General features: G+C 37.1%; 3 protein-coding genes across 3 annotated transcripts; 2 read left to right on the top strand and 1 right to left on the bottom strand.

The window, feature by feature from the left end:
- The first annotated feature begins 4,845 nt into the window (after positions 1 to 4,845).
- On the top strand, positions 4,846 to 7,192 carry LOC125477659 (glycerol-3-phosphate acyltransferase RAM2-like). The gene is made up of 2 exons (XM_048585039.1): positions 4,846 to 5,610; positions 6,056 to 7,192. The coding sequence occupies exons 1-2, from the start codon at positions 4,999 to 5,001 to the stop codon at positions 6,956 to 6,958; spliced, it is 1,515 nt and encodes a 504-aa protein (XP_048440996.1). The 5' UTR covers positions 4,846 to 4,998; the 3' UTR covers positions 6,959 to 7,192.
- Positions 7,193 to 9,421: 2,229 nt separating this feature from the next.
- On the top strand, positions 9,422 to 11,639 carry LOC125477657 (MDIS1-interacting receptor like kinase 2-like). Its single transcript, XM_048585037.1, has one exon. It carries the CDS (start codon positions 9,833 to 9,835, stop codon positions 11,465 to 11,467), a length of 1,635 nt encoding a protein of 544 aa, XP_048440994.1. The 5' UTR covers positions 9,422 to 9,832; the 3' UTR covers positions 11,468 to 11,639.
- Positions 11,640 to 11,664: 25 nt separating this feature from the next.
- Positions 11,665 to 15,586, bottom strand: LOC125477658. Its single transcript, XM_048585038.1, has 9 exons — positions 15,086 to 15,586; positions 14,423 to 14,503; positions 13,846 to 14,310; positions 13,414 to 13,549; positions 13,128 to 13,290; positions 12,539 to 12,667; positions 12,190 to 12,384; positions 11,962 to 12,084; positions 11,665 to 11,850 (listed from the first exon to the last, which is right to left on the bottom strand). Exons 1-9 carry the CDS (start codon positions 15,288 to 15,290, stop codon positions 11,743 to 11,745), a joined length of 1,605 nt encoding a protein of 534 aa, XP_048440995.1. The 5' UTR covers positions 15,291 to 15,586; the 3' UTR covers positions 11,665 to 11,742.
- Positions 15,587 to 17,676: the final 2,090 nt, after the last annotated feature.

Here is a 17,676-nt window from a genome sequence, read left to right as displayed (position 1 = left end):
GAAGGAGAAATTACAAACTAAAAAGAGGCTTAGCAAGTTTATAACAACTTTGGATAACAAATGACCGTTGTGTAATAACCATGAGGATGATCAGGATCATCTTTTCCTCCATTGCTCTTATGCAAAACAAGTATGGAACTGCTTAAATGATACTTTATTTTTAAATATTGACATTAACCTCACGTGAGTGAATGGTTGTGTGGCTTACCACACAATGATAAGAGTACAATAAGTAGTTTAAGTAAAGCTCTAGCTATCTGCTGGCAAATTTGGAATGACAAAAATGCTAGTATATTTAAAAATGAGAAGCCATTTCATTATAGATATTTTACTCCCGCCATGAATATGTTTATTACTTCAAGGATAATTCAGGTCATGTAGAGAAAGCATAAGCAATTGTTGAAGACAATTTTATTATTTTTTTTGTGACGTGTGTTTTTTAATTTACTTCTCACACATTTTTTGGTAATTTCTATCATTTGTTATTTTTCAATTTATTCGATCTGATAGTTAAAAATTAAAAGAATGTGTGAGAAATATAAAAAAAAGATATGTCACACCGCTTATTTTTGTAGTATTAGAAGAAATTCTAAGTTTATTATCGCCATAATAAAATAAAAAGTCAGCCATACGTCCAATTGCATGTCATTTTCTAATTGTAGAAGGAGAAATTTTATTGTTTCTTTTATCCATGACAATTTTTTTTTCTCTATAACAAATAAAAACAATAAAATCAAACAGGTGAGTATGTGGCAAGAAAAATTCTCAAATACCGTTATAAAAATGATTTAGCAAATTTAATCTCAGTAAAGTTTTGTAATGTAACTTGATTATTTATTTTTTAAGAGGAAACAAGTCGAACTTGATACAAATGTTTCTTTTTGTTCAAAATTAACTTTTGAGACCATTGAGGTGCGTCTTACTCCTCAGTGTGCGTCACTTGCATAAGATTCTATCAAGCATAAAACTCTGTAAATTTTAAGTGAATTTCTTTGGAATATCAAGTAGGAATGACGAATGTATAACCTTCGATATAGTTTATAGGCCTTGGTTGAAACAGAACCAAACGAAATCGTTAAATAATAATTGGTTCGATGTTAATTTTGGTGTAACACAGGTCCACTATAGACCATGCAACTCCCTCATAAATAGAAAGAAGAGAGAAGTCTTTTGTCTTTTTGTTAATCGTTACAATATCGCATAATGTTACAATCCATTACATTATAATGCGTTTTTTATGTCGGTTCCATAACCTACGCGCTTTATTACAGTTCACAACATACTTACAACGCTACTTTGCAGTTCTCAAAAGATCAATTTATAAGTGGTACTTTGTCAAATAGAAACTTTTCAGAATCATGCAACTAATTAATTAGGTTGAATTCGTTCCCGTGGCTTAAAATTCATACAAGGATGAATCTATGAGAGTCACAATCGAGTAAGTTTTCTTTTTGGATTTAAGTCACGCGTACTACATGATTACCACATGTTTTTTTTTTGGTTAAAATAAAAAGAGCCAACGGTGGCTTCACCTTTGTATTCCTCCTTTCAGGGTCGGACAACCTCACAGAGATATTTCAGTCTTCTTTTAGTTACCATCGTGTGATTCATGAGTATCAAGAATCGAATCCAGAACATATCATGTGAAATACAAACCTAGAATTCGTCCTAGACGATTAAGATCATCTCCAAAAGAGATATAAAAAATACCACATAGACACATATCGGTAACAAATGATGTATCATTTACTCTAACCGAGATGTCAACACTACAAAACTAAGAAAAAGTAAAGGTCAAAACATTTGCATCTATTAGTTTAAAATAGGGGCAAATAATGAGGTTTTTTGCACCTAATAGTTAGGAGTGGCGAATATTAGATTTGCACCTAAAAGTGGCATGGCCATTAGTAAATAGGGACAAATAAGTACTTATATCCGCCCCTAATACATTTTCTGCACGTAAGCTAATCTGGCGTGGAAAACATATTAGGTGCAGATATTTATAGAATTAGGGACGATTAATAATGCCCCTCCTTTATTATTTACATTTAAATATATCATTTAATTATATTTGATTTTTTACATTTGGTGTAGATTTATTCGCTCCAAATAAAATTTAAATTAAAAAAAACATCAATATTATTTATAATTGATTTTAATTACCAAATTTACATTCATAATTTTAATAACCAAATTTAAATTCATATTATTAAAGCTAAATGCATTATTATTGAAATTTTAACATTAAATATTGTACATAAAAAACTTGTCTCATAATACTTAACGCAAATGTTTCAATAAAGCGTACATAATACAATATAAAAGTATCAAATTTGTCCCAACAAGTTAATAAAAACATATTCCAAGTACCACAAAATAGTACAAAACCAAAAGCATCAGCTGTGATTTGTAGGAACCTTCTCATGTGGAGACATAACTTGTTGCAAAAAGTCTGTGTCATTAAGCATTCCAGTAAACTCTCCAGGATGGTGATTGGTGAGGCATGGGATGGAACAACGACGACTGGTACAGCTGGGGGCAATAAAATTGTGTTGATCGTGGATATGGAAACAGAGGAAAATATTGATAAAGTATATTCTGACGAGATGACGAAGTATGTTGGGAAGGTGATTGGCACTGAGAGAATGACTGTTGCGAAGAAGGAGATTGACGCTCAGAGGGAGATTGTTGTTGTGAAGAAGACTTATGTCGTGAGTGTGGAAGAAGACTGTGAAATCCCGTCCCTGGATTTCACTATTTAAAATTATGTATTTCGTATTCTTAGTTTTGACGCGTTTGAATTTGTGACGTATAATTTTTTTCGACAAGTAAAAGGATGAAATTACCCCTAGTGGATGAAACGGAATTCTATGAGGTCATATTTGATCCTTATGTATTTTTCCAGATTTCTTTACATATTTGGATAGTACTCGTCAATACGGACGCGTGAGCGTGAACGAAATGTAATTTAGAGTTATAACAAAAGAGTTATAAACGAACAAAATTGAGGGCAAAATGATCATTTGACCATAAATCTAAAAGGCTCCAAATTTGCTGGAGTAATGATCTGTGGTGCCATGTGTATGGATGGGATGAAAAGAAGAGGAAAGAAAGGATGGTGGGGTGCTACCAATCAGGATGAGGGGGTAGGATGTCAACCAATCAGAAAAAGAGTAAGGAAGAGAAATGAGGGAGAGACAACCACCAAAATCGAACCCCTGACCCGTTGAGAGGTCCGGAATCTCTTATACTCCGCGATTCCGTTGAGTGGTCTGGAATCCCGCTTGGTATTTTGGTTTCGTTGAGTGGTCTGGAACTTGATGTTGTTGGATTTCGTTGAGTGGTCCGAAATCTCATTCTTCAGAGATGTAGGCTTTGACCGAACTGTGTTGCTCTAGTCCCTGCAGTTTGGTGCATTGTATATATTATTAATTGATATGATTGTGGAATAGTGTTGGAAAGCATATGTGTGTGAATGGCATACCTGTGTGCATGGCAAGATCACAATTGTTATTTGGCTTATGGTTGATGTGTAGTATGGTACTTTATGTTTTCTGCTAGAAGTATTTTACGAAAAGTTTAGAGTTTAACAAATGGTGAACTACGAATGACTTGATTCCTGTTGAGGGTACGTAGGCAGTCTAACGAAGAGGTTAGATGTAGTCAATTCCTCAGCTTCTGGCAAGAGCATGCTGATAACGGGTTGTAGGCCTATTTGATTGAACGATCTTAGGGTTTTGAGAGAGAGGGCCGGTGGCAATTAGAGAGAGGAGAGAGTGATTTAATTGTGAGATGTGTTTGTATCACCCCATTGTGCCTTTATTTATAGTAGTAGGATAGGTAAAAACCTTTTCCTTTAGGATTACAACATTTAATAGGTAATCAACTCCTAATAGGAATATAAGATACATTCTCATATTTACTAGTATTTACACAATTACATTCCTATTCTAAATATAATTGTAACAAGCTGGAAATTTTTGGTGAATTTTTATGGCAGCAATCTTCCCACCCAATCCCTCTTTAATATTGGATGCTATTTTAAACGCACCTAATACTACTAATAGGGGCAATTAATATTTATGCCTCTAAAAGCTCATTAATAGATGCGATTCTTTTAATCTGCCCCTAATAATTCATTTTCCTGTAATGCAAAGATGACATGGAAATCAAGGCTAAGATAACATAGACAAAGAGATGTTAAATTTGAAGCTGCATTCAAATTTGATTTCTGTTATTTCTAAAAACATTCCACTTGCCATACCTTAAATGGTAACATATTTAAATATTATTTTATTATTTTAAACCAACAACAACTCAACTTTTATTATTTTTGTTTAAAAACACATAAATGAAACAATAAATTTTGGCATACCAGGTGGAAGGAAAATATGAACAATATGTCAAATTGCCATATTAACCATCAAATTTTAATTTGATGTTTTGAATTTGACGTCTCCATTGAATATGCTCCAAGCCATCCCGCTGTATTTCATGAATAATACATGTTGAGTAAGCAAAAATTAATTAATTATATACGTTAGCAGTTATCTGGTAAGGAAAGTCGCACTTAGCTTTTATACCGGATACGTATATGCATCTGTAAAATGCTCAACTACACACAAATAGACAAATGGCGTTGGAAACAAATAACGACAGCAGCAAATTGCCGCGCACGCAATTACTGCTACTCCAAAAACAAGGGTCTCCGACCCTTGGATCTTCCATACATTACTAAGTTGCCTCTCATCAATGCCACCTTTTCCTCATTGTTCTAATCAATTAATTAGACCCTAATCCATATTTGTCACACACCCTGGCATTAAATTTTATGTTTCTCTATATATACCTAGCATGCACAACTTCTATTTCAAAAAAATATCTAGACGTTAAATCCGAGTTCAAATTCTCTTTCCTCTATTATATCATCAAGATTTTAGTGTTCCAATATTTGCTATCTCTAGCTTACTTTGTAACAACAACAAAAGTTGTTACAATATGACTACTACGACCTTCCCAACGGTTGATCAATGCACATCGGATGGACGGGAAAAGCACACGGTGGTCGCCGATATGGACGGGACTTTGCTTAGAGGCCGGAGCTCTTTCCCCTACTTTGCTTTCATTGCTTTTGAGGTTGGTGGGATACTAAGGCTCCTGTTCTTGCTCTTGGTTACACCACTAGCCGGACTCCTCTACTACTTTGTCTCGGAATCAGCCGGAATCCAAGTTCTCATCTTTGCAACGTTTGCCGGGGTTAGGGTTTCGGAGATCGAGTCCGTGGCCAGAGCCGTGCTGCCTAAGTTTTACTCGAGCGATTTGCACCCGGAGTCTTGGCGCGTGATCTCTGCATGCGAAAAGAGATGTATTCTTACTGCAAATCCGAGGATCATGGTGGAGCCCTTTTTTAAGGATTTTCTTGGATTCGACACCGTTTTGGGAACGGAAGTGGCCACTTATAAGGGTAAGGCTACAGGGTTTGTTTCCCCACCTGGTGTGCTTGTGGGAAAGAACAAGGCAGATGCTCTTAAGAAGGCTTTTGGAGATGTCCTGCCAGAGATTGGGCTTGGTGATAGGCACACTGACATTCCTTTCATGAAACTGTGCAAGGTTCGACAATTTTCTTGCTATTCGTTTTTAGTATTATTTTGTTTAATTTTAATCCTTAATCCATTCAATTTAGAGGAATTCTTGTGTCTGAAGTCTGTATAAGGCACCAAAATACAAGAAGTGTCATTACGAATATGTTATGAAAAATGTAATAAGGGTAAATACTACATGCCATAAGACATTTTTACAATTACTTTTTGTTTTATTTTAATTAGTGTCATTAGGGTAATGCTAGAGAAACCAAATTTGGAGACTAAATTTGCAAACTAAATAATGTGCCACTAATAAGAATAAGCACGTTTATCAACGTGTAATTAATAAACCAATCATCAACTTCTATGTCCTTTAGTTTTCAAAACCTTATCTACAAATTTAGTCTTCCTAATATTATTCCCGTCGTTAACTAAATTTACTTGAAACATGTAAATGTGAAAAATTGTTGCAGGAGGGTTACATGGTGCCAGCCAAACCAAAAGTGGAAGCAGTAACAAACGACAAGCTACCAAAGCCCATAATCTTCCACGACGGCCGCCTTGTTCAAAAGCAAACACCTTTCATGGCGCTCCTCACCCTCCTCTGGCTCCCCATCGGCTTCTTCCTCGCCTGCCTCCGTATGGCCGCCGGGGCACTCCTCCCCATGCCGCTCGTCTATTACGCCTTCTGGGCCCTCGGCGTCCGTGTCACCGTCAAGGGCACCCCACCACCTGCCCCCAAAAAATCCACCAGCCACACCGGCGTCCTCTTCATCTGCTCCCACCGCACCCTCCTCGACCCCATCTTCCTCTCCACTGCCCTCGGCCGCCCCATCCCCGCCGTCACCTACTCCGTCTCGCGCCTCTCCGAGTTCATCTCCCCAATCAAGACCGTCCGCCTCAACCGCGACCGGGCCCTCGACGCCGCCATGATCAAGAAGCTTCTAGAAGAGGGTGACCTGGCAATCTGCCCGGAAGGCACCACGTGTCGAGAACCCTTCCTCTTGAGATTCTCCGCGCTTTTCGCTGAGCTGACGGACGAACTGGTCCCGGTGGCGATGGTGAACAAGATGAGCATGTTTCACGGGACCACCGCACGTGGGTGGAAAGGGATGGACCCCTTCTACTTCTTCATGAACCCGAGGCCCGCGTACGAGGTGACGTTTTTGAACAAGCTGCCGGCTGAGCTGACGTATGGGGGCGGGAAGTCGAGCCATGAGGTGGCGAATTATATACAGAGGATTATAGCGGCCAACCTTTCGTATGAATGCACCGGATTCACCAGGAAGGATAAGTACCGGGCTCTTGCCGGAAATGATGGGACGGTGATGACTGAGAAGCCGTTGCTCAAGCCCAATAAAGTCATGGGATGCTAGCCTTATATTTGGGAATTATTTTTCAAATGTTTTTAAAACTTTGATTTACTAACTTATTTAAGTATGCTTTTTCTAGCCTGGTTAAATGTTTATGTAGAAATAAATAAATGGCACGGGAAAATAGAATGTTTACCAAGAAGAAAGTATGTATTTTTATTTTCCTATTGTTTGTTTGGGAATAATCAAATTTCAAATGAAATTGATGTTTGATAAGAACAAAAAGTTTACCAGTTATTCTTATTTGGATTATATTTTTTGTTATGAAAGTCAAATTGTGGGGTTATTTCATGCATTGGAATTTCATAAATGCTTATGCAGAAAATATTTCTGCTCGTAATTGTTTTTGCTAATTAAAAAAACTTCAGTTAGAAGCAAACTATAATTTTTATTGAAAAAAATTCCTTCCCACTCTCTATATATTTTGTATAAAAGAACACGTTGAAACTTTTATCGAAATTCATATGCAAAACTTAAGAAACACCTCAAATTGCTTTTATAAATACTTAAATTTTTCTGTCAAATGTTCTTAGCAACACTTTTAATTAATCATTATAAAAACAGTTACAAACAGATAGAATTCTAATATTACGAACAATTTTAGAAACAAAACACGATATAGGTGAAGATCCAACTGCTATGATAGATTCCATTCTTTAGGCCAACGGATGGTTACGACAAATCCAAATAAAATAAAGCGAGCGAGTCCTAGGTGTTTGTAAAATGGTTGCAAAGGATGAGCATATCGTTTTCCCGCCTGTGTCTCCCTCCTCTCGCTGCAAGCTCTATATCTCTGACCAAAATCATGAAATCACCGCATTGATTTTGCTTACAGATTAATTAAAAGGTGAAAACCAATTAATTAACAATGGACTCGACGACGATTTCACATCTTTCACACGGATCGTTTTCGTCGAGCATCGGAGACTAGTGGGGAACTCGAAGGCAATCTTCCGCTCAAAGATCGCCCCAAGGCCTTCATAACATCTCAGTTCGACCACGATGTCTACGTCACCACCAAATGCCACGCCATGAGTGATAAGGTCCCCAATCTCTCTCTCTCTCTCTCACATCTGATGAAAAAAAAAATTGAAAAACAATTTAATTTGTGACGAGAAAGATAAATACATAGTTATAAACAACCGGTGACACATGCGAATCTCTTTAGGCACTCAAAATCAAATGGCACCATTGTAAAACTCGCTTGATAGCTATTTTTGTTTTTTCCGTGATCAATTTATCAGGGAATATTAGCACTCAATCTAAGTGTAACCCTTTGATAAAACTATTAGCATTGCTCAGTGTAAGTGTAACCCTTTGATAAAACTATTTATTTTGGGCAGTGTTTTGCCGGAGGACGACTGGTTTGCCAAAGTAGCTCAAATAGCTACAAAGATGTTGACAGGGAACTAGTGTGTAAGTTCAGAGCTGGAGATACTATCATAAATAACTGGCTAAAATGTGTTGGACGATGATATATATGGAACTGCTGATCAGTAAGTTCGGGGCCGAAGGTACTATCATAAACAACTGGCTAAACCCATATGTGATTCTCATTCATATTACATCTTGTACGTATTGAAGTTAATGAAGCACATGTAGATTGGTATGTTTAATAATTTCAAACTTAAATTAAGAAATAAAACATATGTAGAAGCACATGTACATTGGTATTAAAGTAGAAGCACATTTAGATTGGTATGTTTAATAATTTCAAACTTAAATTAGGAAATAAAACATATGTAGTTTAATAATTTCAAACTTAAATTAGGAAATAAAGCATATGTAGATGGGTATATGAATCGGAATGCAAAACCACTCTTTAGTTTACTAGAAAAAGGAAAATTCTACAATTTTTTTTTATGATTAATTAGAAGCAAAATACTCTGATTCATTAATTTCCCTTGACTTGTTTAAACAATAGACAAGACCATCACATGGAGGATTGTGTTTTTGGTGAATACCATCACGTGCAAACACTTTCCTTGGTCATTAAGGAACTAATCAGAGAGCATGGACAAGAGTGTGATCCTGAAAAAACTTCGTCCTGGGTAAACCACATGAAAAAATTATCGAGGAAGGAAAAAAGCTACCTATGTTAGAAACAAAGCAGAAAACGTTACAGTATAATTGTCAGACAAGTAACTCATCGTGCTTCCTTGCTCTAGTCCTACATTAAATAGTTTACAAAATACATATAAGATTTTCGTTTATCATACTGGATATACAAGATTCTACGATTACAAGCAATATGCAAAATCTACTTTTAAATTGAAATTTGTTAACAAATAATACAAAAGATTTACTCTTCATGCGTAAAACAAGTTTACAGATACTTTCCAATTTTAGAAATTTAGAAGTTAATATACATAATACATTTAAATTAAATTGTCTTCAATGAGTTTTCAAACTATGATTTTGTGTTATTATATAAGCTTTCATGATTTTTTTTTTTTTTTCACTTTAAGTTTATAGATATTTAAGGTTGACTCCCCATTGGTAGAATTTCTAACTTTGCTACTAACAATAATACAAGAATACGTGACCAATCAAAGTAAGTGCATAATTAAGGCATTTCAACCATTGGATTTCAAATCAAAGTAAGTGCATAATAATTAAGGCATTGGTAGAATTTCTGACTTCGCAACTAACAATAATACGAGAATACGTGACCAATTAAGGCATTTCAACCATTGGATTTCAAATCAAAGTAAGTGCATAATTAAGGCATCTTAACGCGTCGAACAAATGGTTGCAAAGATTTACTCTTCAAGTACAAGATAAGTTTAATTCGACCATGCCTATATATATTAAGCCCTAAAATACAAGTTAAACTCAGAGCAAATATTCTCCAAATCCCCAATTAATTAAGCAAAGATGACCAAGTTTCTATGGGGGGTTGTACTACTCATCACCCTCTCAACAGTTGGAGAGGGAAACACGAGTCCCAACAGAGCATGCAACCCCGATGACCTCAAGGGCCTAACCAGTTTCAAGGCCGGAATCCACGTTGACACTTCCGACCGCCTAGCGACATGGGTTGGCAGTGATTGCTGCGCGTGGGATGGCATTACCTGCGACAGTAGGACCGGTAGAGTGACAGAGATCAACCTACCAGGCTTCATGACAAAAGATGATGCTCCCTTCGACGCCTGGATGGAAGGTTCTCTCTCTTCCAAAATAACTCTCATATCATTCCTTGAAGTTCTGCATCTTGGTGGTTACTCTGGCCTTTCCGGGAAGATCCCAAAACTCATAGGCTTTCGCCTTCCAAAGCTCCGAAAGCTCTACCTCTACCAAAACAGCCTCACTGGACCAATACCAGAATCCATTGGTAAGCTTTCAAATCTAGAAGAACTTTTTCTGCCTGGGAACAAATTTTCTGGGGCAATCCCATCAAGCATTGGGAGCCTTAAGAATCTGAGTTCGCTACAATTGTACTCGAATCGCCTTTCGGGTTGTATGCCAGATTCACTTGCAAGTTTGACAAATTTGGTGCATTTGAATCTTAATAGCAATTCTCTAACTGGTCACATCCCACAGAGAATTGGTCAGTTGCAAGTCTTGCAAGACCTTGATCTTTCAAACAATCTTTTGTCCGGTAAGCTTCCACCTTCAATGGCTAATCTTTCAGCCATTCAAGTAGTTTGGTTGGACACTAATTTTCTTAAGGGGCCAATTCCGTTCCCGTCAAGCTCTGCGAAAATGACTTCTCTCAGGCTCTTAAGGCTGCAGAATAATCGACTCATCGGAAAAATACCACCTAACTTCGGAGATCTGGTTTCGCTCGAAGTTGCTTTCTTATCAAATAACAAGCTTGAAGGAGAAATTCCAAAATCCATTGGTCAACTCTCACATCTTGCATACTTCAACATCTCTCACAATATGATTCAAGGATCACTGCCTTCTGAGATGTCTTCCCTCAAAAATCTTAACTCGCTCGATCTGTCATTCAACCGTTTGAGATTCTCCTCCGTTCCAAAATGGTTTGCAGAGTTGCCTGTTTCTCGAATTTCCTTGGCAAGTTGCGGAATTCAGGGCCAAATTCCAGAGCTCTTACGCACGATTCCGACTCTCATACAAGAACTAGACTTATCAGCCAACAATCTCACCGGAAGCATTCCGACATGGATTGGAGATGGAAAGTTTGCTCAGGCGCTCTACTCATTAAACCTGTCCAATAATTCACTTGTTTCAAAGATCCCCGACTCAATCGCAAACTTGCAAAGGTTGATTTTGCTTGATCTCCACGCAAACAAGTTAGCTTCCAACTTGCCAGAGGCCTTGGGAAATCTAAGCATGCTAGAGACTCTCGAGTTGCAGCAAAACCGCTTTTTCGGGAAAATTCCATACGGGTTTTTGAAGTTGAGAGCGCTAAAAACGTTGAACTTATCAGACAATCTTATGGAGGGGAAAATCCCAGAGGGTAAACCGCTCAGTGACTTTCCGAAAGGCTCTTACTCCGGCAACAATGGCTTATGCGGAAAGCCTCTGGCTCCCTGCAAAGCCTAGTTGAAGGCCTCCTATCTATGTAGCCAAATAACTTTTGGAATAGAGCTCTAAATCTCTGATTTATATAAATTTATATTTCTTTCGTACATGCTACGGGCTTACGGTACGTTAAATATTAAGCATCTGATCTTAAGTAGTTTGAAAACTGAAGGACGCTTGTTGCCTCAGTTCTTTAGAGTATAAAACTACACAAAAGATGACAGAATTTCTTCTTGAATTTGAGCTGTATTAATGAATAATATAAGATTTACATTATCCCATCACTTACAGGGGGGTTAAAGGGGATCTTGGGTCAACCCTAGTTGGTGGTAGTTCATGTAATCAATTCCGTTCAATCGTATACAACATAAGATCTGCTCCGGCAACTCTTCGGGTTTGTTTCCCTGTTTCGAAATGCAAATATAAGATATAGATGAATAACTTCAAAGGGCCAGCAAAAGAACAGAATAGGGGATTAATCATAGAAGTTTAAAACTTGCTACTGCGAAAATCACCTGAATCGTGAGCCCGACATCCAATATGCAGTGCTTTAGTCTATCTAGGAACGCTTCAAACCCTTTCCTAGAGATATAACTAAATCTGTGCATATCCAAATCAATCTCGAGGTAGTTTTCTCCCTGATATCCATTACGGTTAGCAAGAAAAGAAAGTTAAGAAGCCATATAAATCGAATGCGAATTGAAGACTGAAGTAAGAAATTAAAGTAATCCAAACACACTCACCATGTAAAATTCATGTTGAGGACGTGAAAGAACGGGCTTTTCATTGTAAGCCTGCATAAGTTTCCGCTCCGGTGCACTCAAGTGAAGATCTTCCACATTCGCAACACGTCCCAATATTTTCAACCTTTCACGAAAGGGAACAATTGTGTCCACAGGAAAACCTCTGACCTTTTCTACTTCATCGCCAATTAACCTCTGATTTGAAAAAAGGCATGGACATGGATTAGTAAATTATTAAGCTATGCTACGATTCTCCCCAGCATCATAACTGATGATGATATGATATTTACGAATAAAGTTCAGTACGAAATGGGATTACAACAGAATCTTCAAAAGGGCTCCATCTTACTCTGATATTTTCTTGAAAATTAGGAGGCAGTTCTTTAGAGTACATATCATTAAGCTTAAAGTACAAAACAAAATTCATCCCTTCTCCATCTGTCTCTCCCTGAAAAATTGCAGCAGGATACAACGGTACCTGTAGAATTAACGAAAAGGACAGTATTACAAAATCTGAATATATTTACACATATCTAGAAAGCAATGCCATTTGAATCTCATTAACTAACGAGAAGGTATCTAAACTAACTACCCATCTTGAACTCAATTTGAGCTACAAATTTAAAACAAGCAAGATGCATTTGTCTGGCCCCGACCTTTGTTTAAGCGGTGGATGGTGGGTAGAGTGGGAGAGCCTTAAAGTTAGAACCTAGCCTGGAAAATTATTGTCACAGGTGGAAGGGTATAACTCCTCAACTGTTACAGCTTATTGGCTATTTAGAAAGTATTCGATTCAACTTATTTTCTGAATCCGAGCTGGATAGTTTGGGAAGTCTACAACTAATAACGGAGTATTAGAAAAGATGGACAACTGTGCATTACAGGAGAAATAGAAGAGGAGAGAGGCAGGGAGAGAAGCAGAGGGAGATCAAACTTACCTGTACATTTACAACAAGAATAGCGGGAAGATCTCCAGAAGAATTAACAACAGGCAGTTCGACAAACCGAGCTATATGATCTATCTTTCGCTGAGATAAAAATACGTCGAGACCAAATGGATAATATGCAGCATAGCTGGGAGCATGTTCCTTCTTTCTGTCCCTGCAATAAAGAATATCAAAAAGTGTGAATTTATTTATGAATATGTCCTATCCCTATTTGAATGTACATATGTACATGTACTAGTGCTTAAACGAATTGAATACTTTCCTCCGGGAATCTTACTTAAAATAATTCGGTCCCCGAACTTTGAAAGAATTTGGCTCAATATGTGACCAAGAATCAAACATTTTCTTTTCCATAGGGCAGAAAGGAACTTGAGAACCTGCTATTGGTCTTTGCAGAAGCATCTTTGAGGACACTGGAAATATGCCCAAAAAAGAGGATTAGTTAAAGGAATTACATATTGATATCTTTACGCTAGACTAAAGAAAGAGTCAAGATGCTTACAATGTACGAACACTAAGACTTACAACAAAATGTTATGACATCTTTACGCTAAACTGAACATACCTGCTTGACGAATGCCAATACTGCGTCTAAAGACTAAAGAAAATGCATACTCATGACAATACGATAAAAAAGAAGAGGATAATATGTGTGTCTACCATTTGCATGTAACATATTGGCACATCTAAACATTGTTCTGGTTCTTACATAAACTTGCGTTAGGATGTCCTTCTTTCCATTTGAAGGGAAGTTTTATGGCAGCCTTTTTCCTTGCACTTGGCGGGCTAGAACTCAGCGACCTTCTCTTTTCAACCGAGGGAACAGTTGAAGCAAGACAAGGCAGACAATTGCTTGGAAGAATCCCACAATTGTCCAATATTCCTTCCTCCTTGGTAGAAGATTCATCCACAGAAGAGGAGATTTCATCGAGGAACACAGGTTGGTTTGCTTCAGCTGTCAAATGTCCATCAACGTCATTACCACTCATGACATGATTAATGCACTTTTGAGAAATCACACTGACAGAGTTGTTTGCAGAATCCCCTCTCTTATGCATCTGATCAGTCGATGAGGCATGCAGGTCAATAATATTATACTCTCCGCAGTTGGCATCTCTCACTGACAAATTGCTTGATACGGATACGCGTTCAAATCCATTCACAGATAACACCTCTGCAAATATCAAGACTTTCAGTAATTCAAACCTAAAAGCATCTAATTAATCAGAAAAAAGACATGAAAATGAATACAATATGACTGAAATTAGACATCTGTGAAACTTTACCATCCTGAACACTATGGAAATCTTCGTCGCAGTCGGACTCAAATCTTGCAACCGGATCAAACCATGCGTCTTCACTACTTTCTGCGGATGCGATGACATTTTTAACAACAATCAGGAACCATTGCCATAGAAAAAATTACAGTAAAACGCAATTTAAGAATTAGAATGTTCGAAGAAAAAGAAAATGCCACCGAAATCCTGAATAATCCGTCGGATAAAATTCTGTTCCGGAATGCCATTTGCATTAAAAGACCAAGACAACATAACCTTTCAGTAGCAATATCTTCTTGCTTCATATCAAGTACGAACTAGCTCCGAGACGGATTTACTTAAAAAACTGAACCTTTCCAGAAACAAAATCATAGCATAAATTAAGCATTTGGTGCTTCTCAAATTAAATTACAGCTTTTTCTCTGGTCAATTGCTCAATCATAATTATGATGTTCTTACTTATTATCTTAATCAATCACGTTCTTTTAATTATCAAGATAACTACTCACAAGAAAGCTCAAAGTTTCCCATGAACAAAAAAAAAAAACCGAGAATTATAAATTCCAGAAAAATAACTCAATTCCGAACAAGAAGCTCCAAAATTTCACCATTTTACAACTTCTAAAACAGAGGATTCTAGAGAGGGAGAGAGGGAGAGATGAAAAAATGGACCTTGGAAGGTGCGGTTGTTGAAGGTGGAGCGATCAGGCGGGGTCGACCGATCAAACTTGTCCGGCGATCCTTCCGACAACTGACCGGCCCGACCCGGAGTCTGTTTAGCCCGCCCGTCTCTCCTCCTCTTCCGGGTTCTCTTCCTCTTCGACGAGCTCAATCTCCCTCCAACGCACCCCTCCGGCTTTGACACGCACGCCCCCATAACCCCCTCCCTCCCTCTCTCTCGCGCTCAGATATCAACAAAACAACCGTCGCCAATTCACCATAGCATAATTAGAGAGAGAGAGAGAGAAACAAGAGAGAGAGAGAGAGAGAGAGAGAGAGGAAAGAAAGAGAGCTGGAAGGAGGTAGCGTTTGTTTGTTGGTCGTCGGTTTTTTGTTGGTTTTTGTTTGTTGGAAGCAAATGCTCGAAGCGGAAGCTTTAATGGCAGGCAGAGTCAAATAAAAGGAAGGAAAAAGGAGGGAGGGAGGGAGCGAGAGACGGCAGTCCTTGTGGCAGCGGAAGGCATCTCTATTAAGTTTATAGCGGCCAGTGGGTGGTGGGGTCGGGGACGGGAGTACGCATCCAAATGATTTGACACGTGGCGTCATGTGGTTTTACTTGACCCGGGAACGTTTGGGTTTTCACTCTCTCTCTGTGTCGGTTTCGACGCTGGCGTGTGGCTTACGTTGTTCCGAAAATTTCACGGTGTAGTTGGAAAAGTATTTTTTTTTTATTCAAATTTACGCCGTTGTGCAATTGTCTGATTTTTGTTTTATTCTTCTTTAGTAAATAACGAGTTTAATATTTAATTATGACTAAAACATTATATAATATATAGTCTATCTTTCTTATATTTTTGTATCAAAAGTTCGTTACAAAAATATAATTAGATATCTTTCTTGTCATGTCATTCGACAGTGCATCTCACGTAAAAGTATAAGATTATTTATTTTGATCCCCTAACTTTATGTGGCTTCCGATCACGTCACTCAATAATGCATTCATTATAAAATGTTTAGGAAGATTAAATTTAAAGACAGAAAAAATTTGCAAGCTAAATGATGTGTCGCTAATATGAATGAGTATGATTATCAACGCTTAAGTAATAAACAAATTATGAACTTCTATATCCTTTAATTTCTAAAATTTCATCTATAAAGTTAACCTCCGGCATTACCCAAATATAAATATCTAACTCTGAAGAGAAATGACTTTTGACGGTAAGGACCAAAGCAGTATTCGTTGTTCCATTCCATCTGGTTTCTTTTTCTTTCCATTCTACTAGTGAGTCCAAAAAACGTCGTCGTCTCATATATGATAAAGCTGTGCTACAGTCCTTTGACAATTACAATAAGGTCGGCTAGCCTATATTTACCACTGATTAGGGAAAAAAAATCAGAAAATCATTTTATTTTAATTATTAATAATATATTATTATTTCTTAACTACAAAGGAAAGAGAGAGAGAGAGAGAGAGAGAGAGAGAGAGAGAGAGAGAACTAAATAAAAAGAGAAAGAAACAGAAAGAAGAACCACTTTTGGTGATGGTGGATAGTTAGGATGGGTTTCCCCTTCCCATCTTAATAACTTGACGCTTTTCTTTTGTTTTGTCCACTCATTCCTCACCTACCAAAATTGATTTGATTTTTTTTTTCTTAAAAAAAAAAAAAAAGATTTTCTCTTGATACTCCGCAAGTAAAATATAAATTAAAATAAAATCCATGCTTTCATTGCTTTATGTTTGTAATTGTATATTATTATGCTCACTTGTAGGATTTTGTTCTTTGTATTTTTGTACGTACGCAAGGTATAAAGGTAATTTCAGTACGGGGAAGAAAGATTATTGGAAATTTTGTAATTTATTGTTCAAAAACACAAATTTTGATTGATATGTAAGCTTGTCACATCGCCTACCATAAATCTTTAGCCGAATAAACTTATGTATCATAAATATAATAACAATGACTGCAAGAAAAATATTTTATACATTTATATTTCTATATCGGCGAATTTTGTTGTTGATACTTGTTGTTAGAAATATTTGTATTATGCTGAGGGTCTTTTTTTTTTTTTTTTTGTAATTTCTCATTTTATACAAAAGAAAGAATAATTATACTAAAACTTTAAACTAATTGAAAATTACATTATATTTTTTTAAATAAATTTTATACAATACCGAATACAAATACAAAATGTTGGAAGTAGGACTCGTGTTCTGCCATATATGTTGTTGCGTGTAGGTGACCTGGCAAGGCCCCACGTTGCAGGTGTGAAGCCAGTAAACCAATAATAAGCAGCAAATAATGAATTGATGAATACAAACGTCGACACGAACACTAAATTCCATGAGGAAACGTTCGTGCATGTCCCCGATAGCGACACCCAAACGTCCACACCACCTTTGCCATTGGTGGTAGAGATTGACATTGGAATTGTGATTGGGATGCATTGCACGTCCTTCAAATGGAAATTTATTTTAACGTGTTCGGAATACAGAATGATACACAACATGTTATTATAAGTGGAGATAAGTTTTAATTTTCAATTGTCTCTTTATTTATATAACGATATCTGATGTATCATTCTGTGTTCCTGACACATTGAAA

This window comes from the organism of the source record quoted next, unplaced genomic scaffold, assembly GCF_019419815.1.
Source record: "Pyrus x bretschneideri cultivar Hongxiangsu unplaced genomic scaffold, Pyrus_bretschneideri_v1 Contig22, whole genome shotgun sequence".
In the NCBI taxonomy this organism is placed as follows: Eukaryota; Viridiplantae; Streptophyta; class Magnoliopsida; order Rosales; family Rosaceae; genus Pyrus; species Pyrus x bretschneideri.
The sequence above is the reverse complement of the archived record's forward strand: the minus strand, read 5'-3'. Positions and strand labels throughout refer to the sequence as shown.